A 27,989-nucleotide genomic window follows, 5' to 3' on the forward strand; every position below is an offset into this window, starting at 1 on the left:
GGGAACTGGGTCAGACTTTTGCTTAATAACACCAGGGCATGTGGGGATGAATGCTCTACGGGGAGCATGGGCTGCCTGCAGATGCTCCCCAGTCAAGGAAAGCATACAGGGCACACCTTCCTCAGCCAGCAGTCCCCAGCAGTCCCACAGGGAGAAAGGTAGAGGACAGCAAGCCCCAAGGAGGAAAACTCATCCCTGCACAGGCCAAGAGTTCCAGATAGGCTCACAGGCTAACGTCCAGAAGAACTGGTGCTGTTTGAGGGGATTTCTCTTCCTCAGGTAGTGGATTGAGCCAGCATCTAATTTTAATGCCACTTTTGATCTGGGTTTTTAAAATTCCATTCTGCACTTTCACTCCCATCTCTGCTGGCAGTGCTGGGTGAGCCCAGGCCACAGTCCATCTGCATAGAGCTGAGAGGCGCCGGCATGTGTTCAGAGGCCTGGCTTTCTCTAGTACGTGCTCTGCAACTCCAGGCACACATAACTACACTGCCAATGAAGAGAGGCTGGGAGGAGGCTCACATGCTTCTCTGCCTTCATGGGGAGTACCATAGGCACATCAAAGATCCAGGAGAATCATCTGGAAGTCCTGAAGAGTGGACTCAAGCAGAATGGAACCTATGAGAAGCCAAGGAGCACATTTCCAATTTAGAAGGGAAAAATAACTCCCTGGCATGTTAGCTTACAGAGAAGAGAGGCAGAGGAAGAATTCTGGCTCCTGTGTGCCTGAGTGAGGATGAGGCTAGCCAGTGTCAAGGGCAAGGAAAGGCAGTTTTCCCTTGAGCCATCGGGAAGGAAGGTGCTGTGTACATGGGCTTTGAAGGCCGGCATGTGGCCTTTGCTGCCTGGATCTATGTTTGGAGAATGTACACAAGGACAGAAGGAGGGCACACAACCCTATCACAGAAGTAGCCCCACTGATGACTGACACGATGTTAAAAACCACAGAACCACAGCACATTTGTGCTAGAAGGCCAGGAAGACCATTCCTTGTACAAGTTATGAGACTTGGGACTTGGGTGTCTGAACAATCCTGGCCTTTGAGAAGATGGTTAGGAAAAGGGCCCCTGTGGAGGAGGACTTAGCATCTTAACTGAGGCCAGCTCCTGATGTTGGCAAAGCAGGTGCCCGATGGCCAAGGGCGGCTGAGCAGAGGTCTTTTTTCAGAGCTACCAATGTCTTTCTTCCTGCCTAGACTGCCTCTCCACAGGGTTCCACTTTTTTATACCAAAATGACTGGAGAAGGAAGTTCCTGGAGGCACGTAACTCTTCCTGCTTTGCTTCTTCCCCTTTCCCACTCAGAGAATGGTACCAAGGGTACGAAAGGTCAGGTGTCAGTGACCACCTGATGAGATCACAGGGAGGGAAGGAGGCAGACAGAAAATTAAGACTTCTCACCTGTATATCCTGACCCCTGTACTGCACACACTAAGGGACAAAACTTAGGACTCAGAGGAAGTGTAAGCTTATAGAATGTCCCCCGGCTCATACATAAGATCTGCCCTTGGCAATGTGACTCCACCCTTGGCTGATGATACCGGAGGGGCAGGCGGAGCACCACCCACCTTAGTTGCATGAGGGTATAAAGACCCCCCTAAGAGAGAGTTCAGGTGCCATTTTCCTTTCCTCTGTGGAAACTTGGCCTTGCCGGCCCTGCTGGCAATAAACTCTTTTGCTCTATGTAACTTCACCTATGGTCTGTGGTTCTTCTGGGATAATTTTCCTTTCAGGAAGCACATAAGTACAGTGATGGCCCCTGTGCTGCCCCTGAACTCACCAGCACAGGTGGAGGGGCTGGGCATTGGCCCCCATCTATATCCCAATGCTGGACAGGTGGGGAGGGGGCTTTGTTAACAAATGTTAGTGGGCTTGGGACACAGAAAAAAAGGAGGGCAAGTAGCCAAACAAACAAGACCTTACATTGTATTCACCCACATGTGGGTATCTAAATAAAGGAGAGACTGATCTCTGGGGTTTGGTGGTTGTGGTGTTCTGTTTACCCCCACAAGCTTTGTGCTGGAAATTCTTGGTCCTGGCAAAGAACTGGAAGTTTTCAAAACTGGAAAAGATCCCTGGGCTGTGTAGTCCATGAACAGCCTCAGGAACTAAGGCCCTGCAAGGGACAGGGACTTGGCCAAGATCACTCTGAGAGCCCGCAGCTGCTCAGATGACAGGAGGAAGTGTGTAGGTTTGGCATTGGCATCTACACTGCTTCTCACCAAACTTGATGCCATCGGTGGCTGCCATGATCTCATCCGGCATGTGCATTTTACCTGCGTTAGCTCATGAAATCCTCTCAACAACCTTGCTTATTATAATCAAGATGCAGTAGCATGAAGAATTGGGCCTCAGCTCACTACTCAAAATCCTTTCCCCAAACTTGGGCTTAGGGGAGGGATGTTCATCTGGGCAAAGACAAAGCCAGAATCATCTTCAGAATCTGCTCACTGCTCCCAACAACCGTACAGTACCAGAGGTCACAAGGAGAAATATGGTGGGCTGTTTCCGGGCTGGAGAGTAGACAGTGGGTGTGTGCTAAGGTGGCAGGGAGGGTAAGAAGAGGTTTGTGTGGAATTTAACATTGTGTCTCCAGTTAAACTCAATCCTTCCACACCAGTGCCCAGAGGCTGTTCCACACCAGGAGCAGAGGGCACGGGGCTTCACCTGATCACAGGGTAGCCTGGCCATGGCGAAATGGGTGACTTCTCAAGAGAGCTGCATATACCTGTGGCTCGGGTCTTGATCAAGTTAAAAATGGTGATGAGTACACTGACACAAACACTGAGGATCTCCTGTTTCTCAGGAGCAGAGCAAGGCGCTTGGGGAACAGCGATGGGCCAGACCCAGGCCCCATCAAGCAGGAGGCTGTCATGGGGCTCCCTTCTCAGGTGCCCTGTGTGCAGTGCAAGTAGGCTCACCTGGAATCTTATTAAAATGCAGTCTTCTGTCTGGAAGCTATATTTCTGATAAGCTCCCAGGGAATATTGATACCAGTTAAATAGTGAGACCTCGGGGCAGGAAGTGAGAAAGAGGTGCATAGTTAAAAATAGTCCTGGGTCATAGGTATGGCCTGGCTCACTGTTAGCGGTCTTTGACTTTGGAGGCTTGTCAAGATGGTCTGTAGTTTCTGGCTATTTTCTTCAAGATGGTAAGATGTCACTGCCTGTTTGAGAGGCAGTTTGCCTTTTGTCACAAGTTGCCTACTAGTTAATTCTGTTCTTCCTGGAGCCCAAGGTGATTGTAAAGTGACCGCATCAGGGAATGGCTCAGATCTGAAAAGCACAGATGCAAAAGGTAGGAGGGGGCCCGGGGCTTTTAGTTAGTTCACAGGCCCACAAAAGCCTCTTTGAAGTTGCATTTCACACCTGTACCCCATCCCCAGTACAATGTGTCATACTTCCTGGTCTCTGTCACCACTTCTCCCAAAGATCACTGTCACCTCCTAGGTACTACTGTGGGTGTTGATACTACAGAAGGGGCTGGAGGATCTAGGAGACTCTGCCCATCCAGGAAATGATGATATGTGGACTGCAGAGTCGCAGGGCCCAACAAGCAGGTTACAGGGGACAAGGGCAGGTGTTGACACCAGAGAGATCTGACCCCAGTTCCTGGTCACTGGATCCAAGCATCTCTGGGAGTGGTGGGAAGTTAGTATGTGGCTCAGATGAGGATGGGCTTCAAATGACTTGTGGTCAAGGTTGGGGGAGGGGAGCAAAGATGCCCCTGGAAGGTGGTACAGAAAGGAAGATAACGTGATGGTGGGCATGGGAACACACATGAAGCTGGACTGCAGATGCAGGGGTGTGGTGGGCCTGGGGAAGTAGCTGTGGAAATGAGGGTGGGGCAGGGATGGTTGGAAAGCACTAGTAGGATCAGAGTCTACTTAGGAGAAGTACTGAGATACCTGGTGCTTCCTGAGGTGTCATTCTGTCCCCATCAGAGAGTTTGAGGAAAGGCAGAGTGGGCAGCTGGCATGTACACAGGCACCGCCACTCTTGCATACTGCTGTTCTGTACCATCTTGGGACTGCCAGCAAGTACTACCACCAATGGGGCTAAAATAAACCATTTTTTCAAATTTAAGATAGACAGTTGATATCGATAGCACCAGGTTCCAGAGTGCATCATTCAGGGAGAAGAGGCCCTGACCTTCAAAATACTTTTTTGGATGACGAGGAAAAGTAAGGGAGGCTGAAGGCACCGAGACTGGGTCTGAAGGTCCCGCTAAAAGGTTTGTGTGCCCCCATGACTCCTCTCAGATCCTCTCAGCAGCAAAAATGCTGATGGCAGGAGGCATTGCCTCACACAGGTTGTCTGTATAGGAGACAGGTGGCTGGGGTACTCCAGACTTTACATTTTCCTGGCTGCTCTTCTTCTAACCAGTGAATGACAGAACTCTCCAGAGCTGTGTCATTATCTTCTTTGACCTGTGCATCAGCCATATGCTGACCATGTCTCTGTTCTCATATCCATGCTTCCATGTCACTATTCTCACTGACACCTACTCAGGATAGCACAGGATGTCCCCTTTTCCTTGGCATGGCTGTTTTTGGCCTCATCCTCTCTGTGGTATCCCGGCTGTCCCTTGTCCCTCTGCAGGTCCTTCCTGTGCAGCCTTCCTAGAGTCAGGCCCAGCTCTACCTGACTGTGCTCTGCATCTTTTGGGGGGGGTTAAGTGATAGTGGGTTCTCCAGTCCCCACCCACTGTCTACACAGCTTGAGGATAACTGATGTAGGAGGAAGGTGGAACCACTGAGATACCCAGGCAGGGGGATTCAGGGAGCAACCAATCAGGAGAGAGCCTGCCCCTCATGCATGAGATGAGGCCTGCAGCTGTGGTGGGGCCAGCACTATGAACCTCCTGAAAGACAGGGCGGAGCTGGGCTGTGCCATGCTGTGCTGAAGCCCAAGGCTGACCAGTGCCCTCACAGAAGGCTCTGAAAAGAGATGGACTGTGGGTACATGGCAGGTCAGAGGCCTTGCCCTCAAGGCTGTCCTTTAGGAGGCACCATGCCAGTTTCTGGGGACTAGTGGAGATGGGTTGGTCATAGCCCAACCAGACAGACAAAGTAGGTCACTTACATCATGCCAGCCTCCTAGAGCAGGAAGCTGTGTTGAAACAGAAACTCCAGGCACTGTCTGGGTGTACCAGGGCTGGTCACTGGAGTGCCACGCCTGGAGAGAGCTGGTCAGGCAGAGAGGGACATTTGCATTGTCAGCCTTCCTGTTGTGGCAGCCAGAGCCTCCTAGGCACAGTCTGTGTGCTGCTCTGTTCCTTAACTGTCCTTGCAGCCCCATGGAGGAGTGGCCCTCCATGCCCGGATCACTGCCAGAAATCCAAACCTGAGGGTTTGGTTCCCCCAAACCTGGCCCTAGAGTCCAGGCTCAGGAACAGATGCCCCCTCTCTAGCCTTCGGTTGCTACTGTGAGCAAATCCATACAGGGTCTTATCTCCCTGTTAGATTCCACTTTGGGGTGTGGGGGTGTGTGGTGGTGGTGAAGGGTGTTCTCCTTACTCTTCCCTCTTTTGGCCCAGTAGGTGCTTTGTTAGGTGATCAGCCAGCCAGCTCTTCTTTCAGCCTGGGGGGGCGGGGGCAGTCCCCTGGTGTCCCTGTGTGTCTCGGAATGAAGAGATGTTATTGCATAAGCTTTGGACATCTCACTGGCTGGCCCGGGCTGCTTCCTACACTCACATATCTGAATCCTTTTGTCTTCTCTTTTCCAGCCACCTATCTATGCCTCTTTTTACCACCCTCCTGGACAAGGCCCTGTTGACCATTGTGACACGTTCTCTCTGTCCATCAGGAGCAGCAAGGGCAGGGAAGTGGCAGCCTGTGCCCTACCAGTACCCTCAGGGCCTTTGTACAGGGAAAGCGAGGCGAACATAAACTGTGATGCGTTCCCCGTCCTCACAGCTGCAGTTAGGAGAGGCATTGTTGTCCCCATCCCAAAGATGCTGTCAGAAGCTAGAGCAGTGGCAAAGAGCAGATTCTTCCACACAGCCCACAGAGGGGGCTAGGGCATACCTCCCACCTGCTCTTCTGAACACCCCTCACCCCCTACCCCCACACCAGCCATGAGAGTTTGAGTTTCTGGTAATGAAGCCTTCTGGTTGTGGTGCTTTGCCTTGAGGAATGGGAGAGGGCTTGGAGATAAAAGGAGGTTCACTTAATAGCTGTACCCCAGTGCCTAGCAACCTGTCACAACTCTCCCTTCCCCCATATCTTTTCTTTTTTTTTTTTTGGCCAGTCCTGGGTCTTGGACTCAGGGCCTGAGCACAGTCCCTGGCCTCTTCCCGCTCAAGGCTAGCACTCTGCTACCTGAGCCACAGCGCCCCTTCTGGCCGTTTTCCATATATGTGGTGCTGGGGAATTGAACCAAGAGCTTCATGTGTACAAGGCAAGTGCTCTTGCCACTAGGCCATATTCCCAGCCCCCTCCATGTCTTTTCTGCAACCCAAGGCCATGTGGCTCCTCCTAGAGAAACACATCTGCCAGGGAGGCCAGAGACCCCGCCATTCTCCAATGTGTGCTTTGTCTTTCCTGGAGCACTTTGAACAGGACACCCTAGAGATCATTTTGTGCTAGGAGAATCATCGGTTCCTTGCCAGGCTGTTTCTGCTTCAGGGGATACATTGGGAGATGTGGACCTCCACTTCCCTGCTCCCATATCACAACAAGCTGCTCTCCAGCCCTGGTGCTTTCTGTTGAGATGCCTCTGCCTAAGTGGCAGTGCTGAGCATTACATCCACAGAGCCACCTGGGTTACAGCATCTACCCAAGGATGTTCTGCCCTCAACCTTGGTCCCTCCCTCTCAAGCCCAGCAAGATCAGTGCCAGGCCACCCTTTCACACACCCTTACACCCTGTCACAGACAGGGAAGATTCTGGGGAGTCTTCCAGTCCTGACTGGAGGTTGGCAAGGAGGCCAAGACTACGTTCCAGTGAAAGCACAGGCACAGTGGGGGCAGCCCCATGTCCTCCCCTTGTCCTGCACTCTGGCTCCACCCATCGTCAAAGACCCTGCAAATGACCCACACTCACCTTCCATCTTCCCTTGCTGGTCACTGCCTCCTTCCTGAGTCCTGCCAGCCCAGCTCTCAGTGTGGTGCTGAGGAGGCACCTGGACAGCCTGCCCTCCAGCTGGCTGGCTCCTCTGGGCCCTCTATGCGGGAGGCGTGGGCTGGATAGATGGGGTGAGTTTAACTTTCCTGCCTGTGTCCTATTCCTGGCTCTCTCCTCTTGGTTAGTACTGCTGTCCCTACCCTTGGAGAGAGAAATCAGGTGCTTGGTGGATCTGCACCTGCTCCCTGAGAGGATCCCCCCTCTACTCCATGTGGTGACACCAGTCTGGTAGAATCATAGCCCATTTGCAACTTGAAATTAATCACTCAGAAGGAGTAGGGGAAAATAATGGCTACCACCTGCATCCCAACCCTGGCAATCCCACTGGGTAGATAGACCGCAGCATCTCGGTTTGATCTAGGAGCTTTTTATTTATTTATTTATTTTGCAAAGGTTGTTATCAGCAAACAGGCGCCGGAGCCCTGCTCTATTCACACAGCCAGATCTGGCCTTAACCCAGTGAGCCCGCGTGTTCCATGGGTGAGTGTCCCCAGGGTGCGCATTCCCTCACCAGCATCAAACGCTCCGACTCCTTTGTGATATGCGAGACCACAGGGAAGATTTGTGTATTCCCCCACTTGGAGCATGTGCTGGCACTGGAGGACAGAGCTGCCATGCCGCTCCTGGGCCCAGGCTCTGGTTTGATTCTCACTGTGCCTTGTACTTTACCATACAGACTCTGTCATCTGACTGGTTGGGGAAGGATTTCCAGGAGAGGCCAGAGGGTGACATTTCCAGGCTAGGAAGCAGGTCGGTGTAGTGAGCATGTGTGCTCTCTCCTAAGGCACCATGACCCCCTGCCCCCTGCCTCCTGCACTGCTGCTGGGCCTTGGCGTGTGGTTATGGGTTTAGAAAACCTCTGCCCTCTTGCAGACACAAGACCTTAATGCTAACTGAAGTGATAGAGAACAGAGGGACTCGCTCTCTGACCACGTCAGTCATGGAAGATTTCTAGATCTTTCTGCCCTCCTCCTCCAGAGGGAAGCATTTGAATAGAGTACCTCTGGCCCTCACATCTTGAACCTCCATTGGATTTCTTTTGGGGGGTGCTGTACTGGGGTTTGAACTCAGGGCCTTACCTTTGCTTGGCTTGCTTGCTCCGCTGGCATTCTACCACTTGAGCCATGCTCCAGCTTGGCTTTTTTGTTTTTTCCATTATTTTGAAGACAGAGTCTTTCAAACTTACCTGTTCTACCTGGATTAAAACTTCACTCCTCCAGAGGACCTAAGCCTCCTGAGGACCTAAGACTACAGGTGTGAGCCACTGGTGCCTAGGAGATTGGATTTCTACTTCTGATAGAGAGGAAGTGAAGTTGAGGCCACATCCCCCCCTAAATAGCAAAATCTCGCTGGGCTCTCCACAGCTGCTTTCAGCCTCACTCCTAAGCGTATGCCTCGTGCTGGCTCAAGCCCCAGCCCTTCCCAGATCCGCAGAAAAGCCAGGCTTGGGTTCTCAGTCAATTTGGTTTGTTCTGAAGCAGGAAGTGGATTGAATTGAGTTCCCCATGTCTTCGCCAGCCACCACTCAGATTGTTTTCCCTCCCTCCCCCTTCTTCTTCAAGATCACAGACAAACTAGGGCAGAAAGTTCTACTTACATTATTGCTATCTGAAGAATGTGAACCTTGGAGTCAGATGCCCGAGTCTAGGCCCTGCTGTGTTGCTGTGTGACTTTGGACAAATTATATAACCTCCCTGTGCGTCATTTTCTCTAGCTGCTGTGTCATCCCATACAGCAGTCCTCTCTTGGGGTCACTGTGAGGAGTAAATACACCAGTCCACAGTCTGACACATCCTAAGTCTTTAGGGAGCTTAGCTATGATGAGGGCGATGACAACAATGTCATTGGCCTCATCCTGAAGTAGGAGAGGTTGGGAAAGGACATGGGGTTCAAAGTCAGGGGACCAGGGTTCCTCCTGCTGGGTGGAGGTGGTGCATCCAGAACCTGGTAATGCATTTGTTTCTGCTGCTGTGAGGCAGAGGTGAAGATGATCATGAAGGCCCGGAGGTGGGGCTGGCAATTGCCTTCACCCCATCCCTGGCTAATGCTGATCTCTCTTCCTTTTCAGACACACGTTCTGGCAGTTCCGCCACGAGAACCCCAAGACCAGAGTTGGGGACCCCCCACCTGAGGGGCTGCCTGGCTTCAACAGTGGGGTGATGCTGCTGAACCTGGAGGCCATGCGCCAGTCTCCCCTCTACAGCCGCCTGCTGGAGCCCTCCAGGGTGCAGCAGCTGGCTGAGAAGTACCACTTCCGCGGCCACCTTGGCGACCAGGACTTCTTCACCATGATCGGCATGGAGCACCCGGAGCTCTTCTACGTGCTGGACTGCACCTGGAACCGCCAGCTCTGCACCTGGTGGAGGGACCACGGCTACAGCAATGTCTTCGAAGCCTACTTCCGCTGTGAGGGCCACGTGAAGATCTACCATGGGAACTGCAACACCCCAATCCCAGAGGACTAGGCAGTCCTCACCTGCCTTCCTAGGGAGGAGAGGCTGTCCAGATAGACTGTGGGGCCAGGCCAACTCCTCCAGAGACTTCCAGGATCCAAGGGACTTTGGGATCCAAGCACTGCAGACCCTCCACCTGATTGGTCACTGTCCTGGGGCCGTGGGCAGAAGACAGGCCTGCGCATTGCTGCTGCTCAGGAACTTTCCTTTCAGGCCACCAGGCTTCCTGAAGGACAAATACACATACATCTGCCAGTGGGCTCGGAAACACCTGTTGAAGAGAAGGCATGAAAGACAATGGTGCCCTTACCCTTAAGGAATAAAATCCTTTCAAAACGAGGTCTTCTTCTTTTAAATTGCTAGGCTTCGGTTTTGTGAGGAATAGCAAGCAGGACTGCTTCAGCTCTCCGTGAGCTCTTACTGAAGGAGCTGGGGTTTTAACAAGTAGCCTGCAGGGTAAGTGTCCAGGTGCAGACCTTCCTTCAGAGGCCTCAGCCCTAACAACACAGAACAAGGCCTTTCCCAGGAGGCTGTGCTCCACCTCTTGCAGTGATTACATTGCTTGGTGCAGGCTTCACAATCACCCCCTCTTTGGGGAGAGCCTTTAGAGCCAACTGGGGCCCGCACAGCACTGTCTTTGTTTTAACACCCTCAGCTTTAGCTCCCAGTTATATCACAGAAACCAATTTTCTCTTATCCACCCAGGCCAACTCCAAGTTACCTGGCTGTGCTAAGAAATCAAATCCACCAGCAAAGGAGAGGGAGTGGCCACTCCAAGAACATGCAGTCCATCCTCTGATCTGGGGAGACTCATTACAAAGAGGAGCCCAGCAGTCTACAAAGTTCAGTCATGTGGGCTTGGAAGGGGTGAGCCCTGTGGGCTTATAATCATTCCAGTCTCTTCATTAAAAAACAACAACTCATCCTCCTACTTTCCAATGGCACACGCCACACCCTACTCCTTAGTGGAAATGAACGTCAGGTTCTGGGTCACTGCAGAGACACAGCCTCCCCTAGTCCACGAGAGCAATAGTGTGTGATTTTCCTCATACTTTGTTTTAGTTGCATTTACTTGTTCCATTTCTTTTCCCCAGGGGTAAGGACAGCTAATAAATAATCTTGGAGAATACCGTGATTCATGGTGTTTTCTGTCTGATCAGTTTTCGGAGGTTGTGAATGAAGAGACTAATTGTGAGATGTATTGTCTGCAGGAATCCCCATTTCTGGTGTCCTAGGGTGGCAGGAGTGTTCAGAGAGGAAGTGGTACTATATTCTGCTTGATCTAGAGAATTAATTTCATTCTAGATATTGGATCATATGCTCCTAGGAGCAGAAACAACCTCATCCCTTCCATGTTCCTTAGTCCAGATCCCCCCACAGTAGCAGGCCCTGAGGAAGGCAGAAGTGCTCCACCCCTCACCCCAGGTGTCTGTGGGGGAAGTGGGGCATGTAGAAGAGGTCTGTTCTCTTAGTCATTTGGTTTTCTACTCACAGCTACCAGTTATTGAATGCATGTTGTGTACCCTTGGTATACTTATGAAAACCTCAGCAAGGTCATTCCAGTTTTTACTGATGGTAAAAAAAAAAATGAGAGAGAAGAGGGGTAGATAGTCACAAACTACATTGTTTTGTTTTGTCACATTTTTTAAATAATACAAAAAATCTTGGAAGCAATTTAAAATGTCAAATAGAAAAATAGATACATAGTGTATGCTGCAGCTGTATAATGAAATATTTAATGCCTCAGGAAGCTCTAGGGTATTCTGTTGAGTAAAGGATGCAAAATGAAAGATCGTGTGTGATTTAGCCTAACTTGATTTTCAAATTATACATAAGCAACTATATTTGTGTACATAAAACTATACATACACAAAATCCATGTGTAGTCTACCTAGTAAGAGAAGAGAGCACTCCTGTTAGGCTGTATTTCATTGGTTCAACTTCTAAGAAACCATGTTTCAAAAAACATAAAAAATTACTTCAGTGAGGGACAAAACTGGAATGAATGAAGGGTAGGAAATTTGAGACTCAAAATAACCAAGGGACTTTTTCCGCACTAATTTCAATAAAGTATTTCTAAAGCTATGAGTGTTTGGTATTGCAAGGACAAACAACAAATGGATCAAAATGGGAAAAAGCTCCACAGCATTTCCCGTTTACTTTCCCCCCCAGTATTTCACAGAGCGTTTATTATAAAGCAAGCAGTTCTATTTACTTTTGTGATCACCCCCTCAGGAGCTCCCCCACCTCTGTTACCAAGGCCTTGACATCACCACCCACAGTGAACAGCAAATCAACAGGAAATCCAGCTACACTGACAGAAAGCTGAGGGTTTGGTGCTTTCACTTGAGCAGCATTCTGACATATCTTCGAGAGCTGCTTCCTGATTGAGGCCTTGTTATAATCAGTGTCATGTAAACATAATCGGGTATGTAGTACTGTGCTGGCTTCGTGAGATCTTCACAGTTGATTGTGCCCATATAAACAAGTGGAACAGAAGTCTGCAAAAGAACATTTCTACATAGTAAAATAAATTAAGCTAGGCATCAGTGGTTTGTGCCTGTAATCCTAGCTACTCAGGAGGCTGAGCTCTGAGGATATGGGTTCAAAGCCAGCCCAGACAGGAAAATCTGTGAGACTCAGCCAGCAAAAATTGAGAAGTAGAGGTGTGGCTCAAGTGGTAGAGTGCTAGCTGTGAGTAGAAAACACTAAGAGACAGCAATCAGGCCCTGAACTCAAGCTCCAGTACCAGCACACACAATACCTACACATTCACACACACACACACACACACACTAATTTCTTCACCTATATTTGTTTCAGCATTTTCCATAATGATTAATTTTATCATAAAATACACAATAAATGTTAGACATGTTTTTGAGATCACATCTCACTATGTAGCATAGGCTGGCATCAACCCTCTCTTCTCCTGCCTTCTCATCCTGCTGGGATGATTGCAAGCATGTGCCACTCTGCCTTGCAGTGAAAGACATTTTTAACCCTGCTCCATCACAGGTAAGCATCACATGGGTCATTTCATAGCTCCTGATAGGCTATGCTTGACATCAACCACAGGAAAACATAATGTTGGGTAAGTAGGCTCCAGCCCTCGCCTTTCCCAATCGATGCCCTTGTTCTTTTCAATAATAGTAATCCAATAATAGCAGTCTAGACCCTGTTTTCACTTCTCAGACACTGACATCTTTTGTGCATGTACAATATCCCCTTCACAAGTGATGATGGCCTTGGGGGCTTGTTGACAAGATTCATTCTTCTATGTGTGTCAAGCCAAACCAACTACTGGGTTCCCAACAATAAATAGCATTTCGTCAGTGCCGCCTGAGCAGTGTGTTCGTTCTGTGGCTCCCACCTAGATCACACCAGAGCCAAGGGCAGCTATGACTGGTGTCTGCTCCGACTACAGGCCCATCTACTCATTTTTGACATTTCCTGGCTGGCTTATTGCCTGGGAAAGTCCAGAGGTTGGACAGGCAAAATAGGGATGCGAATTGTGGAAGGTGATTGGAAATTGGGAGAGAACTGTGTCATTCTAGAGCTCCAGCCCCTTTGCGTTTATGGCTCCTTGGCAGCTGGGCAAATGAAACTTGTCAGCCTCTGTTGCTGCCCAGCTAGCTCAGTTGGTAGAGCATGAAGCTTATTAGCTCTTGGCTCCATGTGTGCCTAGCTCCCAGGAGGCCTTGCAGGCAGAGCTGCTTTACAGATGATCACAGCATCGGGTCACATCTGGGGAAGCACCAAGACCCCAGTCCCAGCCAGAGAACCTAGGAAGAGCTGCCCTGCAGGACAAGCTAAGTGGACTGCCCAGCAACTCCCCAGGGAGCTTGCACAGAACACAGAAATGCTTCCAGATTTCAGTGATGTAGGCAGGCTCAGCTTCCAGGGCATTTCCACCCAGACCCCCATTCTAAAGGGAAAAAAAGCTTCATTGCACCAAAACTCAGCATACCTGTTGGAGACAATGTACCCTTAGAGCCTGAGAGGCCATTGCACACCCTTGGGGCCAGCCTTCCTCTTCTCTCCAGCTTCCTTCCTGAGGTGCAGAGGTTGCTCCCACCCTTCCCTGGATCCCTTAGACCTTACTGCTGATGTGTTACTCAAGAGTCTGGAAGCCTATCTGGGCCCTGGTAAGGAGCAAGTTAATGACACCCCTTAATTCATGATCACCCATGCCAGCACTGCTCTGTGTCAGCCCTCTTCGCTGTTATCTATTCTCTTTAACATACCCTACGCCCATTCTTTCAACAGTATTCCAATTTACCTCCTGTTTATCTGAGTTCCCACCATGTGACACTGCTATTTGGTGTCTATATGATTTAATGTTGGCAACTCTGCATCTCTCTCTCCTAGTCATGCATCTTCTTCCCCTATTCCTTTAAGACCCACCTGGGAATGATCCACCCCACCAGCTTCTCGTTTCCCATATTTGCTCACTAGATGGATACCCATGTAGCCTTTGCCCATGAGCTTACCCTTTTTGGCATCCTTGTCCTCCCTCCTGTGGTCCTGGTAAGAACGTCTTTGTGTTGCAGATCTAGGAACAACACCACTGGATGACAGAGTAATAGACATTTCCTTTTTTTTTTTTTTTTGTCCAGGGGTGCCACTTGCAGACTGAGTAGCCACCCCCTCCCCATCCATACCAGCAGGAGCCCCTACTTTCTGTACACATTTCTGCTTGTGTTCACACATCCTGTGCATGGATGCACATGTTCGGATCCCACTGGAGAACTCCAAAGCACATATCTAAGCCCAGGCCCTGCTCTTTCTAGCTGAGAACTGAACATTCTGACTTGGTGTTTACAGAGTGTCCACGCTTGGAAGGCATGCTGTCAGGGAGGTAGGTAATCTGTTCCGTTCAGGCAGCAGACAGTGTCAGGAACATGGATAATCTCCCCGAACTAAGTGAACACCTGCTTAGAAAAATATAAGCACTTGCTCATGGTCACAGGCAGGCGGCTTCATGGCAAACTTGGATCTATCTCACCCTGCCCACCTTCCAGAAAAAATTCTCTAATCAGAAAGCAGTGATCGGGGCTGGGAATATGGCCTAGTGGTAAAGTGTGTGCCTCGTATACATGAAGCCCTGGGTTCGATTCCTCAGCACCATATATATATAGAAAAAAGCCGGAAGTGGTGCTGTGGCTCAAGTGGTAGAGTGCTAGCCTTGAGCAAAAAGAAGCCGGGGACAGTGCTCAGACCCTGAGTTCAAGCCCCAGGACTGGCCAAAAAACAACAACAACAAAACAAAACAAAAAAGAAAGCAGTGATAGTTCTACCTAGCCATCCTGGTTTCTGTGCCTCTGTGACTCCTCTCCTTCTCCTTTTCTTCCCTGACCCAGACAAGGGTCCCCCCAAGCTCTCCTGCTACCCCACATGCTTTGAAATTTATGGCTGGGGATGTCTCCTTGGTACCCCAGCCAGTATGTGCCACGGTCCCACAGCACTCCTGCCTCCCTTGCTGAGGACAGCTAGCCTCCATCCCGTCCTCCTAGCCCATGGCCTGTGAGGATTAAGGACCAAATGGGCTTGTGTTTGTGTTCCCTTGCTGGGCTCCATACTTTGGGTGCTATTGATGTCCCTAGGGCCAGGGTTTACATGGATGACACTGGAGAGCACAGAAAACTCTGAACTGCCCCCTGCGTTTTAGCTACTGTCTATTTCTTCCATACCAGCTCCAGTGGGAAACATCTACTTCCTGCTCCTGACTGTTCAGGCATCAGCTCAAGTGGTAGAGGGCCAGCTGAACTAGCACAAAGCTCTGAGTTCAAACAGGCACTGCCAGAAGAATAATAAAAATTCCCTCACTGGATCAAAGGAGCATACTCCTCGGGGAGAAACACAAAGGCACAGTGCAATGCCTGTGTGCTTCTGATCATATAAAACAGCATCTATTGAAATGAACTCCTGGAAATGGAAATGAGGTTTTTGTTCTTTGTTGTTTTTATTTGCTTTTTGTTGTATTTATTTGCTTATCTGTCTTTGGGAGGGTAAGAGGGACACAGAAAAGGAGGGATAAAGGATAGACAAATGCAGCAGTGGTACTCACTAGACACCATGTTGGAAATAAACTATACAATTTGTGGGTGGAGATGAGAGGGAAAAACTGGGAGAGAGCGAAAGAAGGGTTGACATTGCCCAAAAAGAGATGTACTCATTACCTGACTTATGAAGCTGTAACCCCTCTGTGGACCACCTTTATAATTGTTGTATGGTAGAACCAGCCATGAGAACAGGGAAACCACCACTTAAAGGGCCAAATTTGGAGAGTTTATTGGAGCACTAGTGGGTGGCAGGGGGACTCCAGTCACAAAGCCCTACCACACTGTACACAACTAACACATGGTTTATATAGCCCCCAAACCACACAAGGTGCATGGAAGTAATCTTAACAAAGTAGAAAGCAAACTCGATGTGAACACAAAGTAAATAAAAAAACCAGTGAACATTCAAATCCAACAAAGATGTTAACTATAAGCCAACACAAATCGAATGTGAACACAATTGAGGGAAATCAAGAACCAATCACGTAAGGAGAGTAAGCCTTTTCTGGAACTTATCAACTCAAAATTCATCTTTAAGCTAAAGAATGTCTTCTATTATTTAGGCCTTTTGCTGAAACTCAGTCTCCCTACTTCATAATAATAATAAAAATTTAAAAATACCCTCACTGAATCAAAATGCATTGTGTTTATGTATGAAGAAGGCCTACTGAAAAAAACTGTTAAAACAGGAGATAAGTGGGAGAGGAGAAGGAAGAATAGATGAGGTTAATCTGATCAAAGTACAATATACACAGTGTGAAAACATCACAGTGAATCTCCTTTGTGTCATTAATATGCTCTGGTTAAAAATAAATGAAAATAAGCCACCGCAGAAGGCCACACAGAGCATCACAAAGGCAAACACATGTAGGAAGGAGGAGGGAGGAGGGAGGGGACAGTGGGGAGGTAGAGCCACTCAGCCTCCATGAAGCTGGCAGGAGATACCCGGATGGAAAGAGGCTGCTGGGCTCCCGATGGCACTGTTTGATTCCCACACTGAACCACACCCTCATGCCTGGGCTAAAGCCTTAAGAAGGGAGGGTTGGATAAAAGGAGCTTTAGAAAACAAAGTTCACTATCCTTTAAAAAAACAATTATAGCTGGCATTCTTTAAAAGGAAGATTAATGACTTAGCAACATGAGCAAGGAACCATCCTGACCTAAACCAAGATACTTTGACCAGTGCCAAAATGTGCTGCCATTTCTTTTTCTAAAAAAAAAAAAAAAAAAGGGAAAAGCAGAAGTCCTCAATGAATACTAAGCGGGAGGACTGGCCTCTGCTTCTCCTGTCCAGCAGTGGCAGGGCCTGCTCTGCCCTCAGGTCACTCACCCCGGCTGCATCCCTCCACTTCCTGTTCCTCTAGGGGTCATTGGGGGAAGGGGAGAGTTCAAGGACCCACATGAGTCACAGGACTTCACTGTTCACAAACAAGCATGCATGGGGCAGTCCACTGTCACTATCACAGCTGCCCTTTGCCTCCTAGCTGTGTCCCCCACGATATGGAAATGGAAGGAGCTAGTCTCACCATTGTACACAGAGGGAACACCGAGGCTCAGCTAGGTGAATTTGGTCCAAGCTTGCCGGGCTTGCACTGACCCCAGGGTTGAAGAACTCCTGACTCTCAGTGGTTCTGTCACTCTGTGAGCACTTCTAAGGGCTCCTCCTGAGAACCAAACATGGTTCTGCATGCTGGGGATTACAGCAATGATCAATATGGATACAGTGTCTGTTTGCTCTTCTCATGGGAAGAGAGAAACAAAGAAGGAAAGGCACAAGCAGGATCAGCTCAGTGGCCCTTCTCCATGGCTCAGAACACCAAAGAAGAAGCAGAGAGCATCCCAGAAGCCGCCCACCCTCCTGCATCTGCTGTCCACAGGCTGCCATGGAAGGGACTGCCACCCACAGCCCAGGACACGTGACCGCAGGCACTCAGCACCCACACAATCCTCTAGCCCAGGTTCACATAGCCGTAGTCAACCTCATCCCATCAGAAACCCATTTCCATGTCTCCCTCTTATAAGAGGCTGGGACAGGCCCTGGATCTCTGGGAAGTAGCCCTGGCAAGCCAGGGCATGAACCAGTGGTCAAATGTGACTTCATAGGAGGTGCAGACAAGTAGCCCGGATGTGGAGGAGTCTGGGGGTAGGAGGGAAAGGAAATGGTTGGAGCTCTTGGAAGAGGTAGGATCTGATCAGACAGGACCTTGGCAAGCCAGCCCACACTTTCTGGAGAAGTAAAGAGTCTCAGGTGGTCAAGAACAACAGTACATTCCAAACCAGTCTCCTAATCAGCCCTCGTGACTGGAAGACACTGAAGGAGATTGATGTTCTAAGCTCCCATCTGTGCAGGAACCAAGACAGACATGCCCCCTTTGTTGTGCCAAGTCGCGAGATGACCACCAAGAAGGCCACCGAGACTCAGACATCCCGAAATGCAAAAGCAAGGCAAGGCTTTATTCAAGAGCTGCAACTCGGGCCTCGTCCTACCCACCGACACAGCAGAGGTTAGGAGGGAGCCCCAAGCTGTGCTTACATAGGGCTTATAAAGGCAAAAAACAAAGTTACAACAATCAGGTGTTCAAGCAAGATTAGGACACAGGTACAAATCTGATTGGCTCAGGGCTTGAGGCATTCTGGGGGCAGTCAGAGTTAAGCATTCCCAGGGGTTAGAGTTCTAGACCGACTGTGCCCTAATGGGCTTGTCCTGGGTTTGCTCACAGGGCCTGCTTATCTCAGGTTCGCGTGGTAAAGTGGGGTTCGCGTGGTAAAGTGGGGCCTGACTTCAAAGTCTGGCACTTCACCTTCACCATTCTGAGGACATAAAAACAGGACCAAAAGCTTGGTGCTGGTGGTTCATGCCTATAATCCTAGGGACTCAGGAGGCTGAGATCTAAGGATCTCTGTTTGAGGCCAGCCCAAGCAGAAAAGTCTGTAAGACTTATCTCCAATTTATTACCAAACAGCCTAAGTGGGGGTATGGCTCACGTGGTGGAGTACTAACCTGAGCGGAAAGTCAAGTGAGAGCATGAAGCTTTGAGTTTAAGCCCAAGTACTGGCAAAAGAAGGGGAAAAAAAGGAGGCTGGCCTCTTTTTCTACGAGGGAGTCATTCATGTGTTCAAAGTCTTAGATGGCTGGCTTGGACCTTGTCCAGCTCCATCCTTTCTTCCTTGGTGATAGTGGTCTGAGGAGGTGAGGCTGCAAAAACACTGATGAGCTACAGGCAGTAGAAGGAATGCTGTGTGACCTTGAGCAAGTCTCTTCCCCTCTCTGAGTTTTGATCTTGACTGATTTGTTGGATGTTAGAGCTTGAGAGCCTTTGATTCCAAGGCAGAGCTGGTGAGCAGGGGATGGGGTAGGATGATTGGTGTTGGGGAGGGGATGGGGCGTAGCAGGGAGGAGGGGCAGGGAGGGGGAATAGAAGGCCCATGTGTTCCTCCTGAGGTGGAATCCTCAGCTTCTCCTTTCCCATGGGGGCTTTGCAAATCTGGAGCAATGATTGCCCCTCAAATAACAGGGAGACAGATTGAATTTTAACTCTCCTCTAGTCATGCTCCTTTCCCAGAAAAAATGAAACTGCTGTGAGGTTTAATAAGGTGATATTAGCAATCAGGAGGTCTGTGAAATCAGCTCTAGGGTTACTGATGCCTCCACTGCCCCCAACCCCAACACACACACACACACACACACACACACACACACACACACACACACACACACACACCACTGGGGCTGGGTGGGAATCCTTCCCTAGCCTCTAGCAAGAGCCCCTGCTCCCTTCCCTCCAGCAGGGTCCACAGCCTTGAGACCCCCTCAGTGCTTGGTCCCAACCCCGGCCCTCTGCAGGTCAAGGGTTCCTAGGTAAGGGGCAAGCTCTTCTCTTCTCTTGTAGTGTCTGTCTCTTACTTGCTGAGAGAATGTCAGCCAGAGAAACCTAGCTCAGAGGACCCCAGTCCCTTCGGTGGAGAGCTTGCTGGTCTACAGCAAATCCATTCAGCACATATTTACAGAGCAGGGCTATGAGTGGCTCTGCCCTGGAGGGAGTGTGGGCAGGAGGAAGCCATCAGCCATCCTAGTTCAAATGCAAGCTGGAGTATCATCGAAGCAAGAAACCAGCCACCCCTCCTAGTGATGTGTGGCTGTCCAGGGATGCCCTGCAAGTGAATAAAACTCAGGTGGAGGGATTCTGCAATCCCAAACCATCACCTACTCTTGCCCAGTTCCCAGAGGGAGTAATGTGATGGCAGTATAGGAAAGGGCAAGGCTGATTCTGTCAAGCAGGATTCTTGGATTTTCTGCTTAATGAAAGGTAAGTTTTAGCATTAGGTTTAATTATAAGTACCAGAGAAACCCCAGATCCCAAAGAAGCTAAATCCAAGGCTATTTCTGTCTCCAGAAATATCAAAAAGTAGATGGGCTCCCTGGACCAATACTGTGGCTCCATGGGGTCAGAGATACACACAGTTCCCATGTTTTCCTTTCTTTCTTTTTTTTTTGGGGGGTGGTGGTGGTGGTGTGGGGCTTGAACTCGGGACCTGGGCACTCTCCCTGTACTTTTGCACTCAAGGCCAGTGCTCTACCATTTTGAGATACAGCACCATTTTGCATTTTCTGGTTGGTAATCGGAGATGAGAGTCTCACAGACTTTCCTACTGGGCTGCCTTCAAAACGCAATCCTCAGATCTCAGACTCCTGAGTAGTGAGGATTACAGATTCAAGCCACCAGTGCCCAGCTTGTTTCATTTCTAAATGAAGTAAATAGCTGCTCCATTCCAACCTTTACATCCTCATTTGAGCTCTGGAAAGGAGGAAAGGGAAGGAGAAAGGTTCATCTTCTCTTGCCTATTGATTAGAACTTAATTGCAGAGCTACATACACTATAAGAAATTCTGGGAAGTCGAGGCTTTATTTAGAATGGCCACATGTTCAGTTAAATATTCTATGGTAAAGCGGGAGTACAAACCCTAGGGACCCACAAGTAGTAGCTGTCACAGCTGGATTGGGCTGTGGCTCCCTGCTGATCACACCTCCAATTCTCATCCCTGAGACAGTATTTAAGTTAGATCACCTGAGCAGCTTGGGAGAGCCCTTGCTCCAGGCACAGGAATTGTAGGATATAAGGGGGGAGTTGGATAGTGCTTAGCTCAGCCTGAAATAGAAGTTCATCCATAGGTGATCTCCAGGTCCAAGTGTGTGTGGGACAATACTGACGACTGTGGTTGACCTCTGCCCCTTGTCCCTGACTGGACTCTGCATTCTCCTTATTCTAGGTTTTATTTTTCTGAGGAAAACCAACCAAACAAAAGCCTGCAAGCCAGGCAGTGAGAGAATACTCTTAAAATGGATCAAGACCTGCAAACCAGAAAAGCACCAGCCTCTGGTCCTTGTCCTTTCAAACCAGAAAGAGCTGAAACCATGTCCCCAGTCTGCCCCCCTCTTCCACCCACCCACCCCACCCTGCACAGCAGAGCAGACAACACTAGAAATTCCACTGGGGTTCAGCTGGCAGCTGGCTGTTTCACTGTGTGTCCTAAACACACTACTCTGAAGTGTGAAGGTCAATAGCGCATTATTTCCTGGATAAGGAAGGACTAAAACAATCGATTGTTAGATCCAATTAACCATGGCCTGGCTCTTCGCTGCAGCCTCTCCTCTTCCCTTTCAAGTGTAATCCTTCTCATGAACCCCAGCAGACTCACTGTGGAACCTGCCAGGTATGTCTGCCCAAGGCCAGCAGAACTACTTTCTGGCTCACCTGGCCACAAGCTCTGCCAGTTCTTATCCAGACTTAGTTACTTTCTTAGTTCTGCTATGTACCGAGTGTGTGTGTATGTGTGTGTGTGTGTGTGTGTGTGTGTGTGTGTGTGTGTGTGTATGTGTATGTAACTGGGGGAAGATAGATAGGTGTCTACCAAAGACTGATTTTACATTCAACTTATTCTACTTCCTCCTGTGGCCAGGAAATTCAGGGCTGAAAAGTAGCTGAGGAACTTTCTCTAGGACTAAAATTCTAGATTTTGCTTAGCCCTTGTTTTATTTTTTGTTTTTTTTCGTTTGGGGCCAGTACTAGGGATTAAACTCAGGGCCTTGCTCTCTGGCTTGACTTTTTCTGTTCAAGGCTGGTGCTTTATCACTTGAGACATACCTTCATTGGCCCCTCTGTTGTTTTACCATATTAACCTCTCTCGTTATTACTATTAAGTAGTTGTACAAAGAGGTTTGTGTTGTTCTTTCTTGAGGCTGGGACTTGAACTCAGTATCTGATGCTCTCATTCATTGGCTGGCGTTCTACCACCTGAGCTATGCCTCCAACCCCAGAGGTTTCGGTTCCTTAAGTCAGGATATGAGTGTAGTACTTCTTGACTAATGTCACCCTTTCCATCCTTCTCTTCCACTTTGTGCCAGCTCATCCCTACCTCAAGTTACAGAATTCAATTTTTCCTTAATGTACTTTGAATATAATGACTGTATTTGCATCTTCTCATTGGACATCTTAACTTATTAATCAAGCTTAGATGCTAAGGACATAGTTAATATTAACTTTTTGCTGATGTACATGTAGAATTCAGAGGGCCTTTGATATCCATGTGTATATAACTCCATAGAGACCACCATTGAGGAAAACTGAACATACTCAGAATTCAGAGTTCCATGCTGAATACTGCCAGATGCTTGATAAATTTCTCCTGTATTGCCACCCACCTCCTTCTAAAGACATGTTCTCTTGCAGCATATGTCAAATTTTTACCCTATCACTCCCATTAAGCACATTCACTTTTCTTTGATTGGAGGGCGGGTAAGCTATTTAAGAAAGCAAATTTTCACAAAATTAATGGCAAGCAAATACTCAAAAATTTAAACATGATGGAAATAATTCAGGAGTGAAAGTTTCTCTGCAACAGCTAAGCTGCAGATTTTTTTTTTTTTTTTGGCTTTTAAGAAACTTGTTCAGCTGGATGCTGATGGCTCTCACCTGTAATCCTAGCTACTCAGGAGGCTGAAATCTGAGGACTGTGGTTCAAAGCCAGGCAGGAAAGTACATGAGATTCTTATCTCCAATTAACTCAGAAAACCCAAAGTGGAGCTATGGCTAAAGTGGTAGAGTGCTAGCTTTGAGTAAAAAGAGCTCAGGGACAGTGCCCAGGCCCTGAATTCAGGCCACACAACTGACAGAAATCAATCAAATGAAAAACTTGTCTATTTATTGGTAATTGGTCAAAACCATGTGTAACAAACCTGCAAACAAGGCAAACTTACTGGGCTGGGGATATGGCCTAGTGGCAAGAGTGCTTGCCTCTTATCCATGAGGCCCTGGGTTCGATTCCCCAGCACCACGTATACAGAAAACGGCCAGAAGTGGCGCTGTGGCTCAAGTGGCAGAGTGCTGGCCTTGAGCAAGAAGAAGCCAGGGACAGTGCTCAGGCCCTGAGTCCAAGCCCCAGGACTGGCAAAAAATAAAATAAAAACAAGGCAAACTTACTGTAGTGTACCTGAGTGTGTAGCTTGATGCATGGGCACAGACTGAACACACCTGTGGAACACTCTGTTAAGGCCTGAATTTATCAATACAAGACTCCCATCCAGCCAGGTGGCAGTGGCCTGTACTCCTCGCTACTCAGAAGGCCAAGATCAGAGGGTCTGCATTTGAAGCATCAGCCTAGATAGATAGATCTTTGAGACTCTTATCTCCTATTAGCCAGCAGAAAGCGGGACATAGAGGTGAAGCTCAAGTGCTCAAGTTGTGAGTGAAAAAGCTCAGTAAGAGTCCCTAAGGTCAAGCCTCAACACAAAAACAGGAAAAAACCAAACAAACACCAGATCAGAGGGTTAACTTCACTTGTCCTGACTGGAGGGAAGATTTAGCAGAAGGAAAAAAACACTGGTGCAGAGAGGAGTGGCCACCAGGCTAACCCATCAGAGGCATCTGAGCCCCAAGTGGGTCCCAAGTGTGCAGTCTACCCGCTCCCTTGCCTGTCCTCCAGCTCAGCTGGTTGTTCTGCAGAATCGATTCTCCGCCTGCCCTCCTCTCCCCTCAGCACTGATGAGCTGAGAGTATAGCACCTAACTCTGTAGATAGCGGATGGATGGCTCAGGGAAAAATGGGTAGATGGATGGGCAGAGCTGGGGAGTGGCATGGGCAGCATAGCTTGTACTTTGTTTCTTTTGTAACTGTCCTTATAAGTGCAGCTGGCAACCCTGTACATGAGTCTTCTTGGGGTCAGGCATCAGATACTCCTTTGGGAGACCTGTGACCACCTCCTTTGGTTCTCAGGTCATAGGGAACATTCACCAGACATCTGCTGCTCGTCACCACCCTCCACCTTGGACTGCTCCATCACTCAGACATTGAACTATTATGTGACAGGCCTCTGGCCTGTCACAATGACACTGGCCACAGGGTTGCAGCAGAGCACTGAAGGCCAGGCCAAGGCAGGCATTGCCCTTTAGTTCTGGGAAGTAGGAGAGAGCCCTGGGGACAGAAGGGGCATGGGTCACTAACATAGGCTCAGGCAGAAACTGGACTGAGGTACATTTGTCTCTCAGTATCCATGGGGAATGGCTCCAAGCCCTCAGTGGACACTTAATTCTTCCCTTATATTATTATATGGCAGAGTATTTGCATGTGACCTGTGCACAGCCTCTTGTACACTTTAAATCATACCTGCAGTATTATCACTCCCAATACAATGTGATGCTGTGAAAAGTTACACTGGATTGATTGGGAATAAAGACAGGAACGAAGTCTATGTTCAACACACAGGTACAATTTTTTCCCCTCAAGTGTTTTTTTTTTTTTTTTTTGGCCAGTCCTGGGCCTTGGACTCAGGGCCTGAGCACTGTCCCTGGCTTCTTCCCGCTCAAGGCTAGCACTCTGCCACTTGAGCCACAGCGCTGCTTCTAGCCGTTTTCTGTATATGTGGTGCTGGGGAATCGAACCTAGGGCCTCGTGTATCCGAGGCAGGCACTCTTGCCACTAGGCTATATCCCCAGCCCCCCTCAAGTGTTTTTAACTCGGTTGGATGTGTATGAACGGAAACAGCAGATGTGTAGGGATGTTGCTACTTGAAAATTGCAACAACAGGCCTGAGCACACCTGAGCATTGTGACTCTCCATCCTTTCTGACCAGAGATGCTATGAAGAAAGATCTACTCTCTGTCCCAGGGAGCCCCAGCCCAGCAAAGGAGTCAGGGAAGAAGGTTACAGTTGGACAATCAGGGTTTTCTCCATGGGGGCTCCATTTATCAGACTGTATATCCTTCATGTACCACAGGCAAGCCATTTAACAGGTCTGGAAGGTGGATCCAGGTGGCCCCTACCCTCAAAAAGGCACTAGCTGAGGAGTTCTCTTTTGGGTTGATATTCTGGGTTTGAGGTCACGATAGGCACTTTTGTGGGACTAAAAGCATCCGGGAGCCTTTGAAAAGGCCAATTCCCTGTGTTTCTGACCAGAAGGGGAAAGTCCACAGGAAGGAAGGAACACATTCCAGGGCATTCCAGGCCTCTGGGCCCCTTCCCTGCCCCTCATCCACATACCAGGTTCTTGTTACTCTTCTGGAAGCAACTTCAGTGAAATGGAAAACTGCTGAGGATACATGTTGACAGCTCAACAGTCAACAACAGCAAAGGGCAAGTCACGGAGGTATAGAAAGCCAATGGCTGCTGGAACTCTAAATTGGTAAAATTAAAAAATAAAACAAAACATTGAACTTTGGTTTTCAGTCGCCTTTACATTCCCTCCGGGGAAGCCTTTGTTCCCTGACAGTGTCTGATAAGCAGTTTCAGGGGTTTTTCAGGGCCCTTCTTTCTGTGCGAAGTCACTTAAGGACCCTAAGGACCCTAAGGACCCTCCTTAATGCTTAATGAGTTGTAGCAAATGACAGATTTACTTATCAATGTTTACAGGATCTCTATTCCTTACCTTCACCTGGGCTACCTTGAAGGAAGTGAGATTCTGAGGTCTCTCATTATTCTATGCCCCAGGGGATGTAAGACTGCCAGCTCTTTGAGAGCTCTGTTTCTGGAACCTAGAGCCAGTTTTCCTAAGGAGCTAGAAGGTTCTCGATAGGCCACTTGTCATAGGGCTCCAGGTTACTAAGTAGCTCACCTCCTCTCCTGGCTGTTAGGAGACCTTGCCTTTTCGTCACCATATGTATGTCTACAGGGAAATTCCAGGCTCTCCCAAGACTATCTTAACTGCTTGGAATCTGCCGTCTGACCTGTCCAGGCTAGCCTGGTCCTAGAGGAAAGTAAAATAAATAAATACAAATCTGTTTGATCACAGGCAGAACATTAGCTTTTCATTAGGAAACTTCCTGAGGAAGGACAAGGAAGGGCTTTGGAATGAGAGCATGCCATGAAAGTGCCGGTGTGCGGCAGGAGATGCCCATTCAAGGAACCTCACTGCCTGCGCCCTTGTGCTCATGCTGGGCCTGGCTCCTGCTGAGCCCCAGCAGCTCATGGGCACCTCAGAGCTCTGCCCTTCTCCCTAGGTTCTCCAGAGCCGCATCCGCCTCTGGACCAGTGGCCAGCCTCTGTGATGGCAGTGGTCATTGAAGCCAGCAAAACCACGAGCCAGCCACACTCTCCAGGAAGCTTGGGGCAGAGTAGGAATAGGCACAGGGCTGGGATGCTCTGGGAGGCACCTCAGGGTTAAAAGGGTCCTCTAGCTGTTGAGGGGAACCTGGCAATCGCTTGCTGGGCTTTGGTTCTGCTGTGTTCCCTCTGGGGACAGAAGATGATCATTGTACCCCTTTAGTTTGGGACATCACTTTTCCTGATCTACTTGCCATATCCCCTTCAAATCTCTGTTCTTGTCTGCTTGTGGCCTTTGAATTCTGAAGAACAGTAGTTCTTCAGGGGTCCTAGAGATTTTTCTCCTGAGGCTCAGGAAAACCAGGTAAAGTTCTTGGTCCTGTGGGCAAAGCTGTCCCCTAATCAGCACTAAGAAGCCATGGTTTTTTCTTATGCTCTGTGACGTAGATGGAGGTCCCAGGAGCGCTGCAGCTTAGCCTACGGGAAAACTGACTGCACACTGCCCTGGACCCCATTTCAGGCTCTCTATACCCATTCTTCCTTCTGCGGGGTGTGTGAGGTCTGAGTTCTGCATCTCACTTGGCTCAGTCTGTTCAGCAGTTGTAACAAGATACTTCAGATGTTGTTATTTTGAACAATGGATATTTATTGCTTATACTTTAAGACGCCTGTGTCTGGAAGTTCAAGATCAAAGTGGCAGCAGACTTGCTGTCTGGGAAGGCCTCATTCTCTTCTGTGTAGATGGGGCCTTCCTGTGGTGGTCTGGTGATGGGACAGGATCACACTTGTCCCCTGGGTCTCTTCTGTAAGGACAAAATTGGCTCTCATGTCCTAGTCAACTTGGGCTCAATGGTTTCTACTTCTTCATACCACAAATGTGGGGAAAGTTTCAATATAGACTGGTGGTGGCACAAATATGCAAGACTACAGCACCCCAGTCCTCCTAACACTTTAAATCAGAATTTACATGTATTAGGTTGCTACCCTTAATGTGAAACACCAGGGGTAAATAACTTATACAGAGAAAAGAGTCCTTTTGTTCATGGTTTTGGAAGTTCCAAAAAGTCACCATTCTATAACTGCTCTGGCTGTTTGGTAAGTATACTGGCTAGCAATGTGGGGATATGTGAAAGAGAAAACTGCTTCTATCAGGACCCATGAAGCAAAGAGCAGGACAGTAAGAAGAAGATACACAGGGCCCATCTTCTTTGAGGATCCTGACAATGACCTAACCACCTCCCACTAGGCCCTGCCTCTTAAAGATCCCATCATCTTCCTCTGGTACACTGGGAGCTGAGCCTTCAACACATGGAGCATTGGAGGACATCCATTTAAATCCTAGCACCAGGCAGTAATCTCATGTTCCTAGATGTTCTTTATGTCTAACCCATTTCACTTGATCGAGATATGTTGATTCTTTTCTTCCCTTCCTTTCCCTTCCCTCTCCTCCCCAATCCTCATCCATCCTCTCCCTTCCCTTCCTTCCTTTCTCTTTCCAGAGAGCTCCGAAGAACTTGGTACTGTACCTGAGCTACAGCCACAGAGATGAGAAGAATTTATCCTGTTTCTGCAAGGACACTTGGTAAGTACTAGTACATGCAACAAGAGAAGGGCTGTGCTTTGCTGGAGAGGCAACTCTAGCAGGCTCTGTATGTCCTTTGTACCCACACTTTGCCCTGTATATAAAAAAGCTGGGCAGTTTGCAACAAAGAAAAACCCAGGAACAAAATAATCATGAGTTTAAAGAGCAGAGATTCTGCATGTGGGAAAATTGGATAAAATGGGCTCTGCAGGTACCATGTATTTTTAGAAAATG

General features: G+C 48.8%; 1 protein-coding gene across 1 annotated transcript in view; it reads left to right on the plus strand.

The window, feature by feature from the left end:
• The window catches only part of Xxylt1 (xyloside xylosyltransferase 1), a 148,165-nt gene extending 137,462 nt beyond the window's left edge, over window positions 1-10,703 (plus strand). The window contains exon 4 of the mRNA XM_048346909.1: window positions 9,192-10,703. Coding sequence (XP_048202866.1) covers window positions 9,192-9,588 — 397 coding nt within the window. The 3' untranslated portion in view covers window positions 9,589-10,703. The remainder of the gene's footprint in view (window positions 1-9,191) is intronic.
• The last annotated feature ends 17,286 nt before the right edge of the window (window positions 10,704-27,989 follow it).

Source organism: Perognathus longimembris, chromosome 5 (genome assembly GCF_023159225.1).
Source record: "Perognathus longimembris pacificus isolate PPM17 chromosome 5, ASM2315922v1, whole genome shotgun sequence".
Taxonomy (NCBI): domain Eukaryota; kingdom Metazoa; phylum Chordata; class Mammalia; order Rodentia; family Heteromyidae; genus Perognathus; species Perognathus longimembris.